This window comes from Xenopus tropicalis, chromosome 4 (assembly GCF_000004195.4).
Source record: "Xenopus tropicalis strain Nigerian chromosome 4, UCB_Xtro_10.0, whole genome shotgun sequence".
Classification (NCBI taxonomy): Eukaryota; Metazoa; Chordata; class Amphibia; order Anura; family Pipidae; genus Xenopus; species Xenopus tropicalis.
The window spans coordinates 43,662,178-43,688,193 of NC_030680.2; the positions used below are offsets into that span (position 1 = coordinate 43,662,178).

Sequence of the window (26,016 nt, forward strand, 5' to 3'; positions counted from 1 at the left end):
AGCAAAAAGAGAAATGTTTATTTGCAAAGCACCTAGAACTAATGTGTATCAATATTATTGCTTAATACAAAATTTGCCACTTAAAAAAAAAAATCAAAGATGACTTGAAAATACAGGCACATTTTTTTTTTTTACGCAGCTGTCTACTGGGAGCTTCAGAAGTGGTTGCTGAAGTATCAGCACTATCTCTAGAAGTAGAACACTTATTAAGTTTGTGTTCATTTCCTTTTGGGCATGTGTCATGCTCTCAATAAGGACATTTTGTTTGGCTAAGAGTAAATTTTGATTTTCCAACAATGCCACTTTTTCTTGTTGGACCTTCAAGTGCTTCTGATGCAGGGTTAACATAGCTGCCTCATATGCAGCTTGTTGTGCCTGACTGTCATTATAGGCTTTGGTGGCAACACACAAGTCAAGATGGACAGTGTGCATTTTTTCATCCACGACTTGATGTGCTGTATTAGTGATCTGTGGAAGCGATCTTTCTCAGCTTCCATTTTTTGGGCGGGTTTGGGCTTCTGTGTGACTTGGTGTTGTTGGGGAGTTTAGGAGGGCTCATGCTCTGAAAAAAGTGCAACATCAATGCACATTGATGTCACTTTCATCCCCACTTAATCTCTTTGCTTCCATTTCAGAATCATCTCGGTGGGTAGAGTGGAGCTCAGTCCTGCAGAGCACCGTTGGCCACCTTTTGGAAAAAAAATAAAATAATTTCAGTGTATGGAATTCTGTTCATGATGCCTGCAAAACTGTGTCAGGAAGGGGAGATGGGAAGGTGAGTCCTTTAGGCAGGGGCTGTTACAAGATGGAGTGGGTGTAGACAAGACGAAGCGGGCGTAGACCAGGCGGGACTAGACAGGACAGGACGGAGCGGGCGTAGACCAGGCGGACTAGACAGGACAGGACGGAGCAGGCGTAGACCAGGCGGGACTAGACAGGACGGAGCGGGCGTAGACCAAGCGGGACTAGACAGGACGGAGCGGGCATAGACCAGGCGGGACTAGACAAGACAGGACGGAGCGGGCGTAGACCAGGCGCGACTAGACAGGACAGGACGGAGCGGGCATAGACCAGGAGGGACTAGACAGGACAGGACGAAGCGGGCATAGACCAGGCGGGACTAGACAGGACGGAGCGGGCATAGACCAGGCGGGACTAGACAGGACGGAGCGGGCATAGACCAGGCGGGACTAGACAGGACAGGATGGAGCGGGCATAGACCAGGCGGGACTAGACAGGACGGAGCGGGCGTAGACCAGGCGGGACTAGACATGACAGGACGGAGAGGGTGTAGACCAGGCGCGACTAGACAGCACGGAGAGGGTGTAGACCAGGCGGGACTAGACACGACAGTGCGGAGAGGGCGTAGACCCGGCGAGATTAGACAGGATGGGACGGAGAGGGCGTAGACCAGGCGAGACTAGACAGGATGGGATGGAGAGGGCGTAGACCAGGTGAGACTAGACAGGACGGGACGGAGAGGGCGAGGAGCTAGGACCGAGAAGAAAGAAAACAATAAAAGGAGCCAGAACAGGAAACACAAACTAGGGACAGGCCACAGTGCTTGATGTTAACCAAATGTTCAGGCGACGTGTGTGAGGAGGGCTGGGTTTAAATAGGGCAGAGTCAGCCCTGATTGGCTGACCCCACCTAACCAATAAGGCTTCTCTGCAAGAGAAAATACACTTGTATTAATGTCATTACACCTACCTTTGCCGACATTCCTGTCAGAATCATAGATGCCGGCAACACCACTGACACTGTCTCCGTGGATGTACGGCAGCAGTTGCTCCTCAAATGTGGTGTAGTACACCTTTTTCGAAGGGTCACCTCCAGTTCCAGACCTAAATAAAATATATGAATGCTTTTACTGTGTTGCCTACAATAAGCAAGCCATAACAACGCAGTCACTTTTTATCTAGTATAAATAAATCTAAAGCAACTGGACTTGTTTTATCTTGTCTTATTTTTTCATCTGTCTATACATCTGAGGAGCCACCTAATGAAGGCTTCCCTTTTAATATACCCAGTGCTAGTAATTTAGCTACTGACGCGTGGGTCACTCAGAAGGAAATTCAAAAGAGACTTGAACATGTAAAGGTAAACAAAGGTCCAGGGCCGGATGGGATTCATCCCAGGGTATTAAATGAGCTGAGCGCTGTAATTGCCAAGCCTCTTCACATAATTTTTCAGGATTCGTTGAGGTTTGGCATGGTGCCGAGAGACTGGCGAATTGCTAATGTGGTGCCATTATTTAAAAAGGGATCTCGTTCTCAGCCTGAAAACTATAGGCCTGTTAGTCTGACATCAGTAGTAGGAAAGCTTCTGGAAGGGGTAATAAGGGATAGGATAGTTGAATACATTGCAGTTCACAATACTATTAGTTTGTGCCAGCATGGTTTTATGCGTAACAGATCTTGCCAGACTAATTTAGTTGCCTTTTATGAGGAGGTGAGCAGGAACCTTGATGCTGGAATGGCAGCTAAAGCGTTTGATACAGTACCTCACAGAAGGTTAATGATCAAATTGAGGAATATTGGCCTAGAACATAATATTTGTAATTGGATAGAGAACTGGCTGAAGGATAGAGTACAAAGAGTGGTGGTAAATGGAACATTTTCTAATTGGGCCAGTGTGGTTAGTGGAGTACCGCAGGGGTCAATCCTTGGTCCTTTGCTTTTTAACTTGTTTATTAATGACCTGGAGGTGGGCATAGACAGTACTGTTTCTATTTTTGCTGATGACACTAAATTGTGCAAAACTATAAGTTCCATGCAGGATGCTGCCACTTTGCAGAGCGATTTGACAAAATTGGAAAACTGGGCAGCAAAATGGAAAATGAGGTTCAATGTTGACAAGTGCAAAGTTATGCACTTTGGTAGAAATAATATAAACGCGAACTATCTACTGAATGGTAGTGTGTTGGGGGCATCCTTAATGGAGAAGGATCTAGGGGTTTTTGTAGATCACAAGTTGTCTAATTCCAGGCAGTGTCATTCTGTGGCTACTACAGCAAATAAAGTGCTGTCTTGTATAAAAAAGGGCATTGACTCAAGGGATGAGAACATATTTTTGCCTCTTTATAGGTCCCTGGTAAGGCCTCACCTTGAGTATGCAGTGCAGTTTTGGGCTCCAGTCCTTAAGAAGGATATTAATTAGCTGGAGAGAGTGCAGAGACGTGCAACTAAACTGGTAAAGGGGATGGAAGATTTAAGCTATGAGGTTAGACTGTCGAGGTTGGGGTTGTTTTCTCTGGAAAAGAGGCGCTTGCGAGGGGACAAGATTACTCTGTACAAGTACATTAGAGGGGATTATAGGCAGTTGGGGGATGTTCTTTTTTCCCATAAAAACAATCAGCGCACCAGAGGTCACCCCTATAGATTAGAGGAACAGAGCTTCCATTTGAAGCAGCGTAGGTGGTTTTTCACGGTGAGGGCAGTGAGACTGTGGAATGCCCTTCCTAGTGATGTGGTAATGGCAGACTCTGTTAATGCCTTTAAGAGGGGCCTGGATGAGTTTTTGAACAAGCAGAATATCCAAGGCTATTGTGATACTAATATCTACAGTTAGTATTACTGGTTGTATATATAGTTTATGTATGTGAGTGTATAGATTGGTTAGTATAGGTTGTGTGCTGGGTTTACTCGGATGGGTTGAACTTGTTGGACAATGGTCTTTTTTCAACCCTATGTAACTACTATGTAACTATGTTAGGTAATCATTGAAGACGTTTCACTACTCATCCGAGCAGCTTCTTCAGTTCAACTGACTGGTATGGGAAGTCCTCAGCATATATACTCTTCCACTAATCCAATCACAATGGCACTTTGTAACTATTCAGAGAGGTGACATCTGAAACTCACAGACATGTGAATGCATCCTTTGAAAGGATTACCAAAGTATCATGCAACTCTTCAAAACAGTTGTTACTTGTTAGACTTGCCTGAATGGATGTGTGAAGAGTTCTGAAACTGCCGGGGTACAGATATAAGAACAGCATTGTATGTAGCAGACAGATGGTGTCGAAGTCCCCCACCTCTGTTTAGGGATGGTTTCTCCACTTTAACATGAATGGCCTCTTTTACATCTGACGGACCAACAATTACAATGTTGAAGTGGGTCAGATGGCATATAGGATCATTGCAACAATGCTTTATTTAGCAGTGGAGAAAACTGAATTTACATTGGGAAAAAGTCATTATGTAAAACAAGAAATAAAGTGGTGGTTGTTAGACAAAGACTCTGACAACAGACTCCAGTCCTCTGGACTGGGGAATCCATCTGGATCAGATAGATTTTCAGTGCGTTGATTTAGAAAGTTTTCATCCAGGTAGTCAAGAAGTGGGGTCGCCTAGAAAGATATCTAATGGCAACATTGGGGAATCAGAAAGTGAACAGATTTTACTCCCATTTTCAATGTCTTCAAGTGGAATCGACAGATGCTCTGAATTAGGACTGGAGTATGTCTTCTCTTAGTTTTCCCTAATCCAGAGTCATGAAGAAAATAAAGTTTGAGAAGGCCAATGGAGTGACAATAATTCCAGACTGGCCCAGAACGGTGTGATACCCATTGTGGTGGACAGATCTTTAATGCTGGCCAGGAGATCAGACCTGTTGATTCAGGGTCTAGCCAAGCATCCTTATCCTCAAACACTATATATAAAGGTCTGGAGGTTGAAAGAAACAGTTTAATAGAAAGGGTTTTCTTCTTCTGTAATTTTTCTTCTTCAGTAATAAATACTATGTTGGCATCCATAAAACCCACTACAAATAAGACTTATGAAAAAGTCTGAAAGATTTTTTTTGCCTTGGTTACTTAAAAGAGGAGCTACTCCTGAACAGTGTTACATATACTTGATTTTCTTTAAGTGGCTTGGAAAGTAACCTAAGTATTTGACTTTAAAACCTCAAACCTCTGCCATCTCTGCTATAAAGTGGATTCAGTGGGTAAAGAACCCCAGAGTGATCAAGATTTTCCTGGAGGAAGACCACCAGTAAAGACTGTGTCAGCTGTTTGGGATCCATCTTTGAATTATTGTAACAATATGGTTACAACGGATAAAGAAAACCAGTTCTTTTCTGCAGTGTATAAAGTAGAGGAGCCAGAGTGCCAAGACCCACCCAATAGCTACAATGTTGGCTTAGCTCAATCTAGTCAGTGGTTGACGCAGGATATGATACATAAAGGTTTACTCAAAATTAATGTGAACAAGGCACCAGGGCCAGATGGAATACACCCTTGGGTACTGAGAGAGCTATGTTCAGTTTTACAATTTGATTGCTTTCTATGATGAGGTTAGTAAAAAGCTAGACAATGGGGTTGCAGCAGATGTGATCTATTTGGATTTTGCTAAAGCATTTGATACTGTGCCCCACAAAAGACTGCTTTCTAAAGGTCTGTTGATCTTTGTGAAGTCATTTGCACATAGATAGGAAACTGGCTACAGGATCGGGTACAGAGGATGGTTGTTAATGGTACATTCTCTACTTGGGAGTAAGGTTCTCAGTGGTGTCCCTCTGAGGTTCTATACCGAGCCCAACCAGTTTTATCCAGGGTGTGGCAACCTTGCAGAAGGATCTTGACAAACTAGCAATCTGGGCAGCTAAGAAGCAGAGGAGATTTAATGTGGATAAATGTATGGTCATGCACCTGTGATGTAAAAATATGCAAGCTACTTAATGGAGAAGGGCCTTGGAGTCCTTGTTGATAATAACCTTGGCTTGTAGCAAGCAATGCAAGTCAGCAACTGAAAGGGCAAACAAGGTTTTGAGCTGTATTAAAAGGGGCATAGATTCACAGGAGAAGGGGGTTATTCTTCCACTTTACAGAGCGCTTGTAAGGCCCCATCTAGAATATGCCGTTCAGTTTTGGTCACCAGTGCTCATACGTAAATTATTCAGTTAGAGAGGGTACAGAGAAAGGCAGCTTAGCTGGTAAGAAGTTATGAAGAAAGACTGGCCAACTTAGGGTTGTTTACACTGGAGAAGAGGCGTTTAAGAGGTGATATGATAACTAGGTATAAATATATAAGGGGATCCTTATATATTTAAAATAATCTCTCAAATTCTTTATTTACCAGTAGGTCCTTCCAACTAACACAAGGGCACCCATTTCATTTAGAAGAAAGGAAGTTCCATCGAAATATTTGGAAAAGATTTTTTACTGTGAGAGCTGTGAAGTTGTGGAGTTCCCACCCTGGGTAAGTCATACTGGCTTATACATTAGATAGCTTTAAGAAGGGGTTGGATGGCTTCTTCATTCGAACGCTCCCAGCGTATTTTTGCCGGATTTTTCGTCACTTGCGCAATTTTTTTGATGCCCGCACAACTTTTTCGTCCGCTTGCGCAAAAAAATCTGAAAAGTTTTACTGCTGTTTACAATCGTTTGGTACGAAAATTTTGTGACTTTTGGATCGCCAATACAATATTATCATGACTAATACGATTTTTTCGTAAGCATTTTCGTGATATTTGCGATGTTCGGAAATTTTCGTATCCAATCCAAATTTATCCCATTCAGGATTCAAACTCGTGATTTCATGAATCTGCCCCTCAGTGTATGATGTGTTGATGAAATTTGTCTCCTTGTAGTAACAGGACATGTTTTTGTTCTTTGGCATAATTTGAAAAGGCCATTGTTTGTTTTTAACAGCCAGCCAATTTTGTCAAAGTGGAATTTGCATTGCAAGACTGTTTTTGCAACGTTTTGAACATTTTGCACTCGTTCACTTTAGGGGCCTTTCCTAGAGGGTAATTGTAGTTCACCTGGGAAAATAATATATTGTTTTTTTTGGCACAACCTAAGCTTTCAAAATATGCTAGAATTTTTGTTTTAATTTTTTTTAATTCCACTTCTGTAACAAGATATAGGCTTCTATAATGGAAAAATAATATTTTCCATAATATAAACACATATATCAGAAACTGATTTAGAAAGTTCAATGTCTCTTGAAAGTGCCAATACCAAATATTTTATGGAGATTTCTAACTTGTATAGGTCAAAAACTCCTAGCAGTACACTACTAACTTTCCAAAGCACTGCTCCAGAAATCTACACACTTTAAATTTCAAGGCCAAATATTAGAGTAGGTTTAGCCTAGAAAACAATAAATGTTTGGAAAAAACAGATTCTCATGAATCCAGAATAGATGCAGCCGTCTTTCTACTCCAAATTACCAAGTTGCAATGCTTTCCTAAATGTACCAGTTTTTATAAAAATTTGTGAAATTTTTGTAAAATAGTTTCAAAGCTTCCACTCTACAGATTCTTATCTCCCACATATCATTAGGTACCAAGATAAAACACCCTTAAAATGAATTCCAGGGGTCCACTAAACAATTTGATACCCAATGTGCATAGGTTTGGCCAGTTCTGGACTGGCCCAGCAGGATACCAGGAAAATTCCCAGTGGGCCCAGGTGCCAGTGGGCCCTCATGCTCACCCAGCTGTTTGCTTTGTTTGCCTATTCCATGGTCATTCCTCATTTCTATATGATAACAAAGAAAGTAAATTAAAGATAGGATAGCAAATAATATGTACAGAGAAGTGATTAACAGAATAAACAAAGTGAGTTAAGAGTGAAGGAAAAATTTTTGAAGAGTGGGCCCACAATCTAAGGTTTTCTGGTGGGTCCCTGCCACCCCACTCTGATGCTAGGTTTACCTAATTATGTGGCATGTAGGGGCCCCAAAAATAAAATACCCCATATGGTGTATCATTTCTGTCATTTCAGTTACTGCAAAGTCAACACACTTACTGTATTTTATGCTACACTCCATACACCAGACCATTGCCTTACATAACAGGAACCAGACCACTGAACTAGACCATACAGCTATACTCAGTGAACTAAACAACACTACTACCTACACTCACTGAACCAGACCATTGAGCAGCACTCACTGAATCAGACCACTGACCTACACTCCATGAAAAAGACTACTAAGCTATCCTCCATTAACAAAAACTATTAATCTACAGTTACCGAACCACACCAATGATCTATACTCCATTAATGAGACTAATAAGCTACACTCACTAAACTAGACGACCGAGCTACACTCCATACACAAGACCATTGACTTACACTACTGGAAGAAGGGCACTGAACCAGATTGTGAACCTACACTCACTGAACCAGACCATACAGCTATACTCACTGAACTAAACCACACCACTGGCTACACTCACTGAACCATACTACTGACCTACCCTCAATGAACCAGACAATTGATCTACACTCTATAAACTAAATAACTGAGCTACACTGCAAGAACCAGATCACTTAGCTATATTGACTGAACCATACTACAAAGCTACACTCAGTAAACCAAACTATTTATCAATCCTTCTGAACCAAACTATAGAGCTACACTTACTGAACAACACCATTGATCAATGATCCAAGATTAAGACCAATAAACTACACTCACTACACGAGACATTAAAACTATACTCACTTAACCAAAAAATTGAGCTACACTCACTGAAGCAGACAACTGCTACAATTACTGAACCAGACTACTGACCAACACTCACTGCACATTACTACTGAGCTACACTCAATACACCACACTAAACTACATCACTGGCTACACTCACTGAAACACACAACTGAGCTATTGTCAATAAACGAGTCTATTGATCTACAATTACTGAGCAAGAGCACTGAACTACACTACACTACACTGAACAAACACCAGACCGTTGACTTACAGTCCAGGAATCAGACCATTGACCAACACTCACTGAATCAGATTATTGAGCTATACTCCATGCACCAGACCACTGACCTTTACTCACTAACCCAGACGACTGAGCTACACTCACTGAACCACACAATACAGCTATACTCAAATAAACAACGCCACTGGCTTCACTCACTGAACCATACTACTGAGCTAGCGTTAACCAGACTATGGAGATACACTCTACAAGCTAAACAATTGAGCTACACTGCAAGAACCAGATCATTGAGCTTTACTCACTGAACCAGACAATTGAGCTATACTTAGTGAACCAACCCACTGCGCTAAGCTCACTGAACCATAGTACTAAACTACACTCAATACTCCAAATTATTAATCTGTACATCAGTGGTCCCCAACCAGTGGTTCGTGAGCAACTTGTTACTCACCAACCCCTTGGATGTTGCTCTCAGTGGCCCTAAGGCAGGTGCTTATTTGTAAATTCCTGGCTTAGAAGCAAGTTTTGTTTGGGTAAAAACCAGATGTACTGCCAGAGCCACCTGTAGCCTGCCAGTCCACATAGGGGCTACCAAATAGCCAATCATAGTCCTTATTTGTCACCCCCAGTGGAGGGGCTGATTCTTGGTCTTGATTCAGACAATCCAGCCCTGCGTGGCACTACACACATATATATATATATATATATATATATATACACGCACACATATATACACACACACACACACTGATACACACACATATATAAACACACACACACATACCCAGAGACATATACCTCTCCCCCCCCTCCCAAAAGGCACCTGTAAAGGCAGCAACTTTAGCTCTGTCCCTTCTCTGAAATCTTCACAGAAAACTCCTGCTCTCTCCTGACCAAGCCCCCTCCCAAAAGCGTGTGTATTACAAACCAGCATTGGTAGGGACAGATTCCTGCAAAACTCCTGCCTCTACTTTAATGTTCCAGTTTGAATGTCCTGCATGTAATACTCACCAGCCACTGACTTACTTCTTACAAACATTTATAGGGAGAGGGCACTGCAAAAGGAAAGAGCAGGAGTTTTGCATGAATCTGTACATCTGTCAAACGGAGCCTCTGAAGCCACTGGACTACCAATGCTGGCTTTCCATAGCTCCAGATTGATAGCACTGGTGGCGAAAAAGAGAAAGGCATACCTGTCAGTTAGATAAACCCGACCCCGGGTTAGGAGCTAGGAGCAGGGTTAAGAGAAGCAGCTGATATATGTTAAAACCGTATAACATTTTTAATACATTATATTTAGAGACTTTCATAACTTCATATGATTCATTTTAATGATTAATAATTTCACAATAGTTCCCCTTTAACAATTTGATGGCCAATATAAATAGATATACCAAAGTATGTGGTTATGTATGGACCCCAAATAAAAGTAGTGCATATGAATTTTTTCACCTGCCAACTCAGCTTCTGCAAACAGCCCCCAACTGCATATTATGTGCTTTAACACCCCTTAACTGAACAGAGACCCCTAGAAAACCATATATTTTTGGAAAGTACACATTTTGACAAATGAAACATGGGTATGGACATATTTCTACACCAAACTACCAAACAACAAAGCTTTTCTAAATTTAGCAGTTTGGATGACATTTCTGAAAATCACCTAAAAATGTTGCGTTTTGCTGCATTTATCTCACACAATATTTTCCATACAATCACCCTAAATATAAACGCCAGAGGTCTGCTGAACATTTTGATGGGCAATATGCATAGATATACCAAAGTATGTGGTTATGTATGGGCCCCAAATAAAAGTAGTGCATATAAATTTTTTCACCTGCCAACTCAGTTTCTGCAAACAGAACACCTGACTGCATATTATGTGCCATATATTTTTGCAAAGCACACATTCTGACAAATCCAAAACAGGGGAAGATATCTTTCTACACCAAACTACAAAACCGCAAAGCTATGCTAAAACAGATGCAAAGAACAATGATGCAAGTATAAAACTGAATACAATTAGGCAAATCAATTAAATAACAAAATTATGTGTGTCTGTTTGTGTATACTTGTGTGTACACCTCTAAAAAGAGTGTAAAGTTTGTATATGAGTATGTAAGTGTGTAAATATGTACAAAATAAAAAAACAAAGTCAGAAAAGCAAAGAAAAGCAGAAAATCAGAAACAAAAGCTACATTTAGTAAAAGGTGGGTTGTGTGTGTAAATGCATGTATGTGCATGTGTAAATGTATGTACAGATATGGCACCTGCTATCCAGAATGCCTCCAGTAAGGATTAATTATACCTTAGTTGGGATCAAGTACAAGGCACTGTTTTATTATTACATAGAAAAAGGAAATTATTTTTAAAAATTAGAATTATTTGGTTATAATAGAGTCTATGGGAGATGGCCTTTCCGTAATTCAGAACAGGTTTCCGGATAAGGGATCCCATACCTGTATATAAGTAAAAAAAGGCCACTTACAATTTTTGTGAGCAGGAGGGTCAATGGCTACACAGTGGGTCCCAGGATCTCAGAGTCTTTGCAGCAGGAAGTGAGTGGGCGAGCTCAAGAGAGCTGGGAAAGCAAGCTCTAACAGCTGACAATAGTGCGATTGGTCGGGCCCGTAGTGCTCTATGGGCTCTGTCATGTAGAAGAAACCTCTCTTCAATGTTGGGGAGTAAGGCTTTGAAGTATTTTGGAAGGAAAGTGTCCAGTTTCTGCACTGTCCTGAAAGCAGAGGTTGTTCCTCCTAGTGGAATTTTCTAGGTCCTCAAGCACATTATGTAAATCTCTCATTTTCACCTGTAAGTTCTGAATTTGTGTTTCCATATTGGATGTCGTTTCTTGGGTGAATTCTTGAATCTGTTCTAGCTGTTGGACTCTGTGATCAATGGCATAAATTTCTGATTTTTACTTAATTTACTAATCCATGAACGTCCGAAAAGCATCCAAATGCGTTTTTTTCGTAATGATTGGTATTTTGCGATTTTTCGCAAATTGTCGCGACTTTTTCGTAGCCGTTACGACTTTTTTGTAGCGTTACTACTTGCGTGAATTGTCGCAACTTTTTCGTAGCCGTCACGCCAAGTACAAAGATTTCGGATTCATTCAAGCTTCAGTATCGTGACTTTCCTTGGGCCAGGTTGGAGCTGCAGAGTGCCATTGAGTCCTATGGGAGGCTTCCAAAATCATGCAAAGTCTGAAAGGTTTGCCTGCCGTTTACAAGCGCTCAATACGAAAAAGTCGCGACAATATACGAGCAAATCGTAACGGCGTCGTTACGGCTACAAAAAAGTCGCGACAATTTACGTAAAAGTTGTAACGGCGACTAAAAAAATTGCAAAAAATACGAAAAAGTCGCAAAATGTTCGTTTCCAATCTGAATTTTTCCCATTCGGATTCGTGGATTAGTAAATGTGCCCCTTAGTGTCGTATTTCGCTCTGTATCTCATCTTTGAAGCTGAGTAGTAATGTTTTTAGTTCTTGTATATCTTTTCTGGTGCACAGGTACTCTGGGTCCTGTTCCGTGGATAATTGGGTTGTTTTGTGGTGTTAAGTGAATGTGGTTCCGCTTTCGAAGAAGTCTGTTGTTCGAAAACATTCTTTGTTTGTTTCTGTTCCCGTCATTGTGCTTAGTAAGGTAGCGCAGTGAAGCCAATACAAGTTATCCGGGTTGGACTTGCCAGAGATTGTTGCCTTGGGTTTATATTTCAGTGCTACACTTGAGGAGGGCACTGTGTGTTGTGGTTGTAAGCGGGTATATAAGGAAGAGGAATAAAAAGTTTTTTGTTTTGTTTTTAATGTTATGTATATGTATTTTCTTTTCCCTTGAAGTGGCTATGTAATGGCCTTAATTTCAGTTCTTGGCTTAGAGCAAAGGTTGTTTGAGTCTGTATACAAAGTTGGTCTCAGAGCTCTTATGCCTTGCTTTTTCGTTTGCCCCTGTAATAAAGCCAGTGGTGACAAAGGCTCAGTGGATTATGATCCTGTCACAGGTATGTCATTGGATTGCAAATCAATATGTATGGGTTAATTTCAGGGCTGTGGAGTCGGTAGATAAATTCTCCAACTCCGACTCCTCAGTTTCTGATACTTCCTACTCTGACTTCACGACTCCGACTCCTCTGTTTTTAATATGCTAATGTATTTAGTGAAGCATACAGTCAATGAAAAGCATGCTTCATGGTCATTCAACGTGTTTGTTTATGCACTGCGTACATTGGGCTTTATTCTTATAGCAGAGAAGTAATTAATTATGACTGTTTGTGAATTGGGACATTTAAACTTGCTTTATTTTTTTTTTTTTATTCCCATTTAAATTTAGTAGGAGTCGGAGTCGGTTAATTTTTTGCCGACTCCGACTCCAGGTACCCCAAATTGCCTCCGACTCCTCTACTCCGACTCCACAGCCCTGGTTAATTTATGTTCAGTCACAGTTTGCAGGTTCAGTTTGTCTCTGGGGTCAACTTCCAGAGGGACCTGGTGCTCAGCGGTAGCAAGTTGCGCTTCCCTAGACATTCTGGAGCTGCTGGATATATTATTATGTACCTGTGGATTGAGATCTGTTGTCTCCCCATGTCTTGTGGTAGGGGCTAAGGTATAGTGCTTTTTCTGCTTACTTGTCTTTGAGAGGCTTCTTGTTGAGTTTGGCCTGCTAATCCCTGTTGCTCCTGTGGATCAAGTTTTTGCCTTTTCCTAAATCTCTGCTGTAAGGGCCGGATATATAGGTTTCCCCAGCTGGGCAACTCTGCTTTGGATGTGATAAATGTAACCGGCACAGTCCTGGCTGTGGGTCATGTTTCGCTCTGCTGCTACCAGGTATTGGGAGAGGGTTAGGGTAGAGGGTGTATCTGACCAATTTAGGGGGCATATGTAGGATAGTGGTGGGTTGAAACAGAGGAGCAACCCGGTAAGGGGGCCATTTTTGTCAGTGCCCAAACCACACCCCCCCATGCGAATAATTCTGTGCTGGGCAAATTTTTAAAATAACCCCCAGTATTTTTGGTACCAGTTATTTTTTCCTTACTGAACACCATATAAACAAGGAAATTGTTCTGCCTTCTTTCTTCCCTAATCTTGAAACAGAACAGGAAAAGGAATGGCACAATATAGACACGGTAAGGTGTCTAACCATCTGCTTAGAACGAAGTTTGATAGAATATATGTTATTCCTGCTGGTAATAAAAAAGGGTAAGTAGATGGATCGTCAGCTGAATTTAGTCGGCTTATCAAGAAAGTGGAACATGTTTTCCAATGGGCATAAATGAGTATTCCACTAGGGCAATGAATGCTTCACATGGAAGAAGTATGCAAGGCAGCACCCTGAAATTCTGAAATATCCTCCTTAAGCATAACATTTGGAAGTTTGGTCCACTAATTTGTCAAATGTGGGATTAAAAGTTAAATCTGTTTGTAGGGTCACCATCAGAATCTTTTCTTATTCTATGCCTGTTCAGTTTTTTAATGTCCTGTATAGAACCTCACTTTCTTAACACTGCAAAATTTATGATTCCTTTAAACTGGAAATTGCCACATCCCTCCACTGCCAAAGAATGGTTTCACGAACTTACTGAAATGTCCAGATTTAAAGAACTATCCGCTTACTAACAGGCTGGTGGCTGGTTGAATCAACTTGCTTTCATTTCAACTAAAAAGGGATAAGTATTCTTTACTAACTTTATCAAAACCATTGTGTTTTTTTACTGTTGGGTTTTATTTATTTTTTTTCATAAGTAATTGTTGTTTTTGGAGCTAATTTACAAAGTTTGTGGGATCCATAGGCTTACAGCAGGTTACATTCCCTTGTAATTACCCTCAGCTTGAGGAGGGTGGGGTTTGATTAGTTCACCTTTACAGACTGCATAAATAGAACCACAGGCACTCCAGTGGAGCTTGCTCTGGTGGTAGGTGCTCTGTAAGTGATTGCTCTTTAAGTGGGACTCTGTAAGTGGAGTTATAAACTCAGGAGTTAGTGGGGACTCTGTAAGTGGAGTTATAAACTCAGGAGTTAGTGGGGACTCTGTAAGTGGAGTTATAAACTCAGGAGTTAGTGGGGACTCTGTAAGTGGAGTTATAAACTCAGGAGTTAGTGGGGACTCTGTAAGTGGAGTTATAAACTCAGGGAGTTAAACACTAAGGGAGTTAAAAACAAGGTAAAACAAGGTATTTACTACAAGTCCTTATACCTATTTTTGTTTAACTGTTCTTGTAACTGGGAGAATGAGTGGTAGCAACATTGAAGGTCTGACACAGTGCACAGCCTGCCACATGTATGCAGTTGTGGAACAACAGTTCCAAAGTGCATACCTCTGTTGTGGATGTGAGCGAATTGCCACTTTAGAGGCTCGCGTTAGAGTCCTAGAGGAACACGTCGCAACACTGCGTTCAATCAACAATCTTGAGAGGGGTCTCTTGTTAACTGAACAAGAACTAGTGGGGTCAGATAGTAGGGGGGGAGGGGAGCAGCAAAAGGATGATAGGGCAGTAAGCTGGGTGACAGTTAGAAAATCTAGTGTGGGGAAAAGGAAAAGGGAGGCTGCTCCAGGGTTTGCGCATCCCAACAGATTTGCCAGATTGTGTGAAGAAGATGGGAGTGTGAACTCTGGATTGGCGGTTCTAGGTGAGGCTGATCTCTCTAACAGCCGGGAGACCAGTTTCACTAGTAGTGGTGGGGAGGAGAGCAGAGCTAGGCCTAAACAGATGGTGGTTATAGGGGATTCGATCATTAGGAAAGTGGACAGGGTAATCTGTCAAGCGGATCGCTTCAACCGGACAGTTTGCTGTCTTCCTGGTGCCAGGGTTCGGCATGTGGTTGATCGGGTTGACACATTATTGGGAGGGGCTGGGCATGACCCGGCTGTCTTGGTACATATCGGTACTAACGACAAAATGAACGGTAGGTGGGGGACTTTAAAGAGTGAGTTCAGGGATCTAGGCTCTAAGATTAGGCAAAGGTCCTCCAATGTCATTTTTTCGGAAATTTTGCCGGTGCCACGTGCAAGTTTAGGGAGACAGCGGGAGCTTAGGGAGCTAAATGCGTGGCTAAAGTCTTGGTGTAGGAAGGAAGGGTTTGGGTTCCTAGAGCACTGGGCTGACTTTTCCTTGGGGTACAATCTATACAGCCCTGACGGATTGCACCTCAATGGAAGGGGGTCTGCTGTGCTAGGGGAGAGAATGGTTAAGAGGCTGGAGGAGTGTTTAAACTAGACAAGGGGGGGGTGGGTGAGCTAGAATTCCATGGGAAAATTAGTGTAGACGGGGTAGGGGGACTAGCAAAGGGTTGTGGGGGAGGAGTGAGGGGGGCATATAGTTTATCAGATAAGGAGCTTCCGTTACAAGGAAAGCAGTCTCATAATTGCCTTAGCTCTAATTCTCCCTTAGCTAATGTAAACATCAGAGGGAGAAGTAATAATCTCCGCTGCATGCTGGCTAATGCGCGTAGCTTGTCGGGTAAATTAGGGGAGCTGCAAGCTATTGCATGTATTGAAAATTATGATTTAATAGGTATCACTGAGACCTGGTGGGATGATAAATGCGACTGGGCTGTGAATTTAAATGGTTATACACTTTTTAGGAGGGACAGAGAGATTAAAAAGGGTGGAGGGGTTTGTCTTTACGTAAAGTCAGACTTAAAGCCATGTAATAAAGACATTACCAATGAAAACGTCGAATCTCTTTGGGTAGAAATTTCAGTAGGGCTGAAGGTCACAAAGAAAATGATCATTGGTGTATGTTATAAACCACCCCGTATAGATGAGGGGGATGAGGCCCAGCTATTGTTGCAAATGGAGGAGGCTTCAAAACTGGGTCAAGTTGTTGTTATGGGGGACTTTAATTATCCGGACATTGACTGGAGTAATGGGGTGGCTAAGTCAGAAAAAGCTAGTAGGTTTGTAAATATGCTAAATGACAACTTTTTATTTCAGGCAGTTCAAGAACCCACTAGGAATGACGCTATTTTGGACCTGGTGATTTCTAATAATAATGAACTTATCTCTAACATTTGTGTGGGTGAGCATTTGGGGAACAGTGATCACAACATGGTCTCCTTTGAGATAATGCTGCAGAGACAGCGCTATAAGGGAGTAACTAAAACACTCAATTTTAGACGTGCAGACTTTGCCAGTATAAGGGCATCTCTGCAATGTGTCAACTGGGAAAGGCTTTTCATGGGGTTAGACACAAGGAAAATGGAACATCTTTAAAACATTGCTTTGTAGGTATACACAACAGTATATCCCCCTAGTAAGCAAGGAGAGGCATCGCAAAGCAAAACCTTTATGGCTGAATAAAAGTGTTATTGTCGAGGTTGGTAAGAAAAAACGTGCTTTTAGGGCATTCAAGTTAGCTGGGACAGCGGAAACTTTCATCAGGTACAAGGAAGCAAATAAAGCATGCAAAAAAGCTATCAAGCAAGCTAAACTAGAGATGGAAAAGGATATTGCAGCTAGGAGTAAAAAGAATCCAAAATTATTTTTTAATTATGTGAATAGTAAAAAAATGAAGCAAGAAGGGGTGGGAACTTTATTATCACGGGGGGGTACGTTGGTTGATGAGAACGGGGAAAAAGCTGAAATTTTGAACTCTTATTTTTCATCTGTCTATACATCTGAGGAGCCAGATAATGAAGGCTTCCCTTGTAATATGCCCAGTTCTAGTAATTTAGCTACTGGCGCATGGGTCACTCGGGAGGAAATTCAAAAGAGACTTGAACATGTAAAGGTAAACAAAGGTCCAGGGCCGGATGGGATTCATCCCAGGGTATTAAATGAGCTGAGCGCTGTGATTGCCAAACCTCTTCACTTAATTTTTCAGGATTCATTGAGGTCTGGCATGGTGCCAAGAGACTGGCGGATTGCTAATGTGGTGCCGTTATTTAAAAAGGGTCCCGTTCTCAGCCTGAAAACTATAGGCCTGTTAGTCTGACATCAGTAGTAGGAAAACTTTTGGAAGGGGTAATAAGGGATAGGGTACTTGAATACATTGCAGTTCACAATACTATTAGTTTGTGCCAGCATGGTTTTATGCGTAACAGATCTTGCCAGACTAATTTAGTTGCCTTTTATGAGGAGGTGAGTAGGAACCTTGATGCTGGAATGGCAGTTGATGTCATCTACTTGGACTTTGCTAAAGCGTTTGATACAGTACCTCACAGAAGGTTAATGATCAAATTAAGGAATATTGGCCTAGAACATAATATTTGTAATTGGATAGAGAACTGGCTGAAGGATAGAGTACAAAGAGTGGTTGTAAATGGAACATTTTCTAATTGGACCAGTGTGGTTAGTGGAGTACCGCAGGGGTCAGTCCTTGGGCCTTTGCTGTTTATTAATGACCTGGAGGTGGGCATAGACAGTATTGTTTCTATTTTTGCTGATGACACTAAATTGTGCAAAACTATAAGTTCCATGCAGGATGCTGCCGCTTTGCAGAGCGATTTGACAAAATTAGATAACTGGGCAGCAAACTGGAAAATGAGGTTCAATGTTGATAAGTGCAAAGTTATGCACTTTGGTAGAAATAATATAAACGCAAACTATCTACTGAATGGTAGTGTGTTGGGGGTATCCTTAATGGAGAAGGATCTAGGGGTTTTTGTTGACAACAAGTTGTCTAATTCCAGGCAGTGTCATTCTGTGGCTACTAAAGCAAATAAAGTGCTGTCTTGTATAAAAAAGGGCATTGACTCAAGGGATGAGAACATAATTTTGCCCCTTTATAGGTCCCTGGTAAGGCCTCACCTTGAGTATGCAGTGCAGTTTTGGGCTCCAGTCCTTAAGAAGGATATTAATGAGCTGGAGAGAGTGCAGAGACGTGCAACTAAACTGGTTAAGGGGATGGAAGATTTAAACTATGAGGTTAGACTGTCGAGGTTGGGGTTGTTTTCTCTGGAAAAGAGGCGCTTGCGAGGGGACATGATTACTCTGTACAAGTACATTAGAGGGGATTATAGGCAGTTGGGGGATGTTCTTTTTTCCCATAAAAACAATCAACGCACCAGAGGTCACCCCTTTAGATTAGAGGAAAGGAGTTTCCATTTGAAGCAGCGTAGGTGGTTTTTCACGGTGAGGGCAGTGAGGTTATGGAATGCCCTTCCTAGTGATGTGGTAATGGCAGATTCTGTTAATGCCTTTAAGAGGGGCCTGGATGAGTTCTTGATCAATCAGAATATCCAAGGCTATTGTGATACTAATATCTACAGTTAGTACTAGTGGTTGTATTTATAGTTTATGTATGTGAGTGTATAGATTGGTAGGTGTGGGTTAGGTGTGCTGGGTTTACTTGGATGGGTTGAACTTGATGGACACAGGTCTTTTTTCAACCCTATGTAACTATGTAACTACTATGTAACTATGTAACACCAGAGAAGTTTACCAAACATTTTGTAACATGGCTCTGCTGGTTCTTCTTTAAAGGGGTGGTTCTCTTTTAAGTTAACTTTTAGTATGTTATAGAATGACCAATTCTAAGCAACTTTTCAATTGGTCTTCATTATTTATTGTTTAGAGTTATTTGCCTTCTTCTAGCTCTTTGCAGCTTTCAAATGGAGGTCACTGACCCCTGTAGACAAAAAAACTATTGCTTTGTGAAACTACAGTTTAATTGTTATTGTTACTTTTTACTACTTATTTTTCTATTCAAATCCTCACTATTTATAAATCAGTCTTTCATATCCAGGGCTGTGGAGTCATGGAGTCGGAAGCAATTTTGGGTACATGGAATCAGAGTTGGAGTCAAAGGATTTATGTACCGAGCCCTGATAATATGCACCCTTAATTGCCTCTTCAGAATACACAACCCCAACTTGATGAGTCTTTCTTCATAACTGAGACTTTCCATACCCTTCTCTGGGCCCTCTCTTACTCAATAATATTTGTTACTTACCGTATATACTCGAGTATAAGCCGATCCGAATATAAGCCGAGGTACCTAATTTTACCTAAGAAAAGTGGAAAAACCTATTGACTCGAGTATAAGCCTAGGGTGTCACCAGTAGGGCTGGTGCGAGCGAGCCAGCACACAAAGTGTGCTCATACTTTGGTTTAATTGAGTATCCCAAAAATTGCCTAGCTTAAGAAATATATATAGGGTATAGAGTGTTTTAGACAGTGGTGGCCTTAGAAAGGGACTAGACATGGTGGAGTTGGCAAAGATCAGGAGAGACTGGAAAAGGCAAAGAACAAAAGGCAGGAACAACTGGCCTGACAAGTGCGGGACAGGTAGGAGCAAGTTGGAACAGGCATAAAACAGGACAGACAAAAGCAGGATGGAACATTTAGATAATCCCCTACTCAGCATTATAGCATTTACATTGCTAATACAAGGAATATATTGAATTCTTATCCCTACTTTATTTATATAACTTTATATAAATGCCCATGCCTCAGCTTCTAACAACCATAATGACTTTCTCAACATTGTAATAACAGGTGAACAGGTGATGGAATGTTTTGTATATATGTTTCTGTTGGTTGTAGGTTGGTGCCACAGGTACCTTAGGTAAGTGGTCACAACTTCAAATGATGAGTAGAGTTATAAAAAGTTCAAAAGATATTCACTTTACAACAAGGAAGATCTTTTTACCTTGTGAATCACAAAACTAAGGGACAGCAAGTTTGGGTAGTCAGAATCAAAGTCATAAAGATTTGTTTGTAGACACAATCCAGTAAGAGAGTAAGATGAGTTCAGCAAGCACAGCTATATCCATAAGACACAAATAAGAGTAATAAACATGTACCTATTTTATTAAACCAATGTCAGTGCTACAAAGATAAGATTTCACTATTTCAGATCAGCAGGCAGGTGCAGAAAAGGAGCAGTTGTGAGTAAAAAAGGTTGCATTATGGGATAAAAATGGCAACTTACCAATTTTGCACATAACGCTTTTATATCTGTTTCCCCAATTGGTTGCCCTTCAGCTACTGCCAAGCGACTTAAAGTTCCCTCAGTCCCGCGCTCTCCCTATTCCAGCTTCCCAGAACTGCCATCCCAACTGTGCGCTCTCTTCTCCTTTGCGCTCTTCTCCTTTGCGCGTTTCTGATCTGCTTGACGCCGCAGTCGCGCCAGTGACGTCACACGCCCCCTTCGGTTACTCGTGGCCTCATCTTAGACCTTGCAAGATGAGGCCACGAGTAACCGAAGGGGGCGTGTGACGTCACTGGCGCGACTGCGGCGCCAAGTAGATCAGAAACGCGCACAGGAGAAGAGCGCAAAGGAGAAGAGAGCGCACAGTTAGGATGGCAGTTCTGGGAAGCTGGAATAGGGAGAGCGCGGGCACAGGTACGCAAGTCCGTCGGGGGGGCACATCGGCACATGGGCACTTCGGGCACATCCATACCATATGCTCGAGTATAAGCCGAGGGGTTAGTTTTTGAGCACATTTTTAGTGCTCAAAAACTCGGCTTATATTCGAGTATATACGGTATGTTTAATCCACTCCTCTCTTCTCTTACCTCTTCTCTTACCTATATTTTTGTTCTTGTTACCCCACCTGATCCTTACCCCCTCTCTATAGTTACATTGCTTATTTTTTACCTCAGTCATACCCTTATTACACCATTGCCATTTATAGCGATATATTACACACTGTAATGTTATTTTGCATTTCAATACACTCTAAGAAATAAAACCTACTAATCAAATATACCTCTTTGTATATCCCCTTTGGATAGAAAAGAATACAAAGTAAATCAAAAACTTTATGATTTCATAAAAAAATACAGTGTTTGGATTGATAAGAAAAAAATAGCTGGGTCATCTAAAACATATTATAACTATGACTCCAGATAAATATTGCCATTTTGTAATAGTTCCATAACAGTTCCACAACAGTTCCACAGTGCTGCTACATGCATCTTAACTCTAGTTATGTAAGTTGAACCACTCGGAGACTCAGAGGTGGGCCAAGCCGGCCAGGCGCCCTAGCCACCTCGCCTGTTATGGAACTCCCCCCCCCCTGCGCGTGCACGAATGCGCACATGCGTGTCGTTGGGAGGGGGGGGAGCGCAGTAAGTTAAGCATGCATTTGCCATGCAGAGGGGGGAGCGCCAGGAAATTAGCGGTAGGGGTAAGAGACCCCAGACTAGGGGTTGGCAACAGAGGTACCTGCCTAGCGCCCCCTCACTTCTGCGCCCTAGGCAGGTGCCTCTTCTGCCTACCTTTTGTTCCGGCCCTGGAACCACTAGGTACTTACATAGCTAGCGTTAACCTTAAAGGGGTTGTTCACCTTTGAATTAAAGGGGATATATAGTCAAAAATCATAGTCCTTGTTTGTGTTTAGACTAAATGAAATAGTTTGAATGAGACAGATATATTTATAGTAGAGTACCTGAATAGAAAAATAAGTAGTAAAAAGTAACAAAAAAAAATAAATGTTAGCCTCACAGAGCAATAGTTTATGCGCTGCTGGGGACAGTGACCCCAATTTGGAAGCTTGAAAAAGTCAAAAGAAGAAGGCAAATAATTCAAAACTATAAAAAATGAAGACCAATTGAAAAGTTGTTAAGAATTGACCGTTCTATAACACACTAAGGGGCTGATTTACTAAGACACGAATTCCGACCGAATTGGAAAAATTCCGATTGGAAAACGAACATTTTGCGACTTTTTCGTATTTTTTGCGATTTTTTCAGCGCCTTTACGACTTTTTGGAAATTATCGCGACTTTTTCGTTACCAATACGATTTGCGCGAAAAAACGCGAGTTTTTCGTAGCCATTCCGAAAGTTGCGATTTTTTCGTAGCGTTAAAACTTGCGCGAAAAGTTGCGCTTTTTTCGTAGCGTTAAAACTTAAAAGGTGCGACGTTTTGCGCAAGTTTTAACACTATGAAAAAATCGCAACTTTTTGCGCAAGTTTTAACGCTACGAAAAAATCTCAACTTTCGGAATGGCTACGAAAAACTCGCGTTTTTCCGCAAAAATCGTATTGGTAACGAAAAAGTCGCGATAATTTTCCGAAAAAATCGCAAAATACCGATCATTACGAAAAAAACGCAATCGGACGCATTCGGCCCGTTCGTGAGTAAGTAAATGGGCCCCTAAAAGTTAACTTGAAAATGAACCACCCTTTTATGGTAGTGGTACTGTTGTTACTGGGCTGTATGGAGCAACTACATAGGATTTCAAGGGGTTATAGAAAAGCTGGTATGATTCCAGTACATAAAATGGGATTATGTTCTCAGCCTGGTAATTATAAAGTTTGATATCTGTGGTAAGCAAGTTTTTTCAAACATTATGTTCTGAAGAATGCCATTATAAATAGTAATCAGCATGGCTTTATGAAGGACAGATTATATAAACAAATGTATTTGATTTTTAAGTAAGTAGGGACTTGGATATTGGGGTTGGAATAGATATGATCTATTTTGATTTTTTTGCCACACAAACAGCTGCTTTCTAAACTATGGTTTTTGTAATGTTGCTTCCACAAGGATAGGAATCTGGCTAAGGGATCATGTACAGAGGATGGGTGTCAGTGGTACATAGGCTTCTTAGCAGGGTGTCACAGAGTCCCCTATTGGATTAGATTTTTGCTTAATTTGTCCATTGGAGAAGGATTTAGAGTACGTTTAAAATGTAATAAGATATAAGTCGTAAGTTTTGTATCTGTGTTTGTGACACAAAACTACGCAGGCAAATTCATTTCCTCCAGGATGTAACCAAATCACTTTTTATATGCCATTGTCATTTTATCATAATATTGCTGACGTGTGTATGGCACAGTATATCGGATGACTAGCTATCAAAAAAATGTTGGACAACACTCATTTATACAAAGTAAATGAGCTGTTTATTCCCTTGCGTTTGTTTATAAGACAAGCTGAAAAATTACATGCATCATGAATTAAAATAATGAACGAGGTTTCAACTCCAGGGGTGCATGACGCATATTGGAAATGGTATTGGTAGTAATTACTCCACTTCTCCTTAACACCCACCGCTACTCATAGGATCTGCTGTGACCTAATAAAGAAATTTAAAATAACTTACGTTTTATTGTGATGTCGATTAAGACCTTAGTTCATGTTACCATTAAGAGAGAAAAAACTACTCTCCTATTTAAGATTTGATCATTAAGTGGAAACTGACAACTATAATTTGTTAGTTAATGGATCAGCAATATATTACACAAAAGAGCATTCCGGAACCGTTGTTCTATACGCAAGTATTAAAGGCTAGCGGACACGTAAATAACACCCTTTTAGCATCTTTCAGTGCGACCCTCTGTCCACACGAGGAGCTCTCTTCATTTTTATACACAAAACACAAGCAAGGCTTTCTACAGCAGCGGTAAACTCTATTATTACAACACTCAGGGCCTGCAACAAAGGTTGCTACCGTCGCGGGTAGATGACGTCTTTGTTTGGTGGAGAGCACTGCGTTAAAGACAGGCGCTCGCAATGGGGAAAAAACATAAGAAGCACAAAGGGGAGAAAAATGGATATGAGGGGAAAGGGGACGTGCGAGGAGCCGGTGAGACCTAAAAAGATTAGCGTTTCTTAATAATCACAAACCTTGCTGTGTTAAAAAAAACTGCCGGGTCTTATATGGACACTGTATAACAACTCATTGTGCGTTCTTAGATTTTCTTTATAATATAGCCGTATTAAGTGATATGGAGAAATGCTATTTCCTTTGTAGTATCTGTCCTGACAATAGGGAACGCAGTAGAGCATATGCAAGCTGGTGAGGCAAAACTTTTGTTTGCTACACAGCACACAACTCTTTGGAGGTCGTGCACCTTTCATCATGTTCCAACTACTTTAATTAGGTTACAGTTTAACTTCATATTGCTTATCTTTTCTGTGTGTTTTTTTTGTAGAATATGTAGAAAAGCCATTAAAACTTGTACTGAAGGTTGGTACTGGAGAAGTGAAAGAGTTGTCAACAGCCCGTGCTGGAGCTCTGCTGCAGGGCTTTCATGAGGATAAGTCTGATCATGACAAACACAAAGAAAAGAAGAAGAAGAAAAAAAAGAAGACTGAAAAAGTTTTAGTACCTAATGAGGAAAAGAAGAAGAAAAAGGTTATTATTATATTTCAAAACAGCAAGTATTACAATTTGGCTTAATCAGTTTTCCTTTGCTACACACAATACTGTTCAAGTGTAAATATTTGGACACCCTATGCTACATTACATGACTAGCTAATTTGTAAGTAAAATGTAGTACAACAACAAATGTAGTACAGACTATTTCTTCATTAGATTATCATGTAAATCACAGTTTTTCATGGACACTCACCCCACTGATCCAGTGGTCCCCGTAAAGCGCCCCAGACCTGTAGCAAAGGGAGACCCAGCAGTCACAAGCACAATTTCTCAATGGGTACGCACTTCAGATAGGGGTGAAAGGTGGTTTAAGAAACAGCTTTATTCACATTTGTCCTGACGCATTTTGTGTTTTTCAACACATAGTCATAGTTACCTATGACTATGTGTTGAAAAACACAAAACGCGTCAGGACAAATGTGAATAAAGCTGTTTCTTAAACCACCTTCACCCGTGTCTGGAGTGCGTACTCATCGAGAAATTGTACTTGTGACTGCTAGAATTCTTTAATAGGCCACATAAACTATTTTTTGGTTAAGTATTCATTCTGAGGGTATAGTTTTCCCTTAATAACCATTACATGTTGTCTCTTACCAACAGTACAGTGCTGCATAAAATCCGACACCCTAAATTTTGGCCTATCACTTAACTATGAGCTCCTCTAAACAACTGAGTGAGGATCGGAAAGTAAAGCTTATTGATGCCTACAAAGGGGAAGGCTATAAAAAGATTAAAAACTTTTCCAACTTGCAATTACCAAACACGCTCTGGCCATTGGCTAATAAAATTCAACATGGACTGATCTGTGTCATTGTCCAACTGAATGAGATTTAAAGGACTTTTGTATTTTGTTTGGTGTCTTGCTACCTTACATCAGTAATTATAATTATGTGGAGATTAAAAAAACAATAACACCAAAAAATGAGAATAACTGAAATACTATGTACTGTTGCCCTGCACTGATGAGGCTAATGCCCTATGAATAGATAAGCTGCTTGCGATAAATCTCTGCTACCTTGGGTGACTTATCTCCCCAAAATGCCTTTTCACCGCCAACAAAGTGAATTGCTGGTGGAAAGGCATATGTGTCTTTGTTTTTCTGAAGTCACACACAATTTTCATTTTCAAGGCAACTTTGTACAACTTTGGGAAAAAATTAGATGAATAGGCCTTTCCACTTACGATTCCCTTTATTGCAGGTGAAAAGGCTTGTCGGGGAAATTAGTTGCTCGTGCTAGCAGAGATTTACCGTGGGCGACTAATATAACTTGTGGGGC

General features: G+C 41.1%; 1 protein-coding gene and 1 long non-coding RNA gene across 2 annotated transcripts in view; one reads left to right on the forward strand and one right to left on the reverse strand.

Annotated features, from left to right (window-relative positions):
* LOC116410369 lies at nucleotides 1-23,977 on the reverse strand. The gene is made up of 3 exons (XR_004222335.1): nucleotides 23,681-23,977; nucleotides 1,711-1,844; nucleotides 1-688 (listed from the first exon to the last, which is right to left on the reverse strand). It is a non-coding gene; the product is annotated as an uncharacterized LOC116410369 (long non-coding RNA).
* Nucleotides 23,978-24,001: 24 nt separating this feature from the next.
* Nucleotides 24,002-26,016, forward strand: part of brd7 (bromodomain containing 7) — a 36,697-nt gene continuing 34,682 nt past the window's right edge. The window contains exons 1-2 of the mRNA NM_001008007.1: nucleotides 24,002-24,163; nucleotides 24,513-24,715. Of these exons, the coding sequence (NP_001008008.1) occupies nucleotides 24,091-24,163; nucleotides 24,513-24,715 (276 nt within the window). The 5' untranslated portion in view covers nucleotides 24,002-24,090. The remainder of the gene's footprint in view (nucleotides 24,164-24,512; nucleotides 24,716-26,016) is intronic.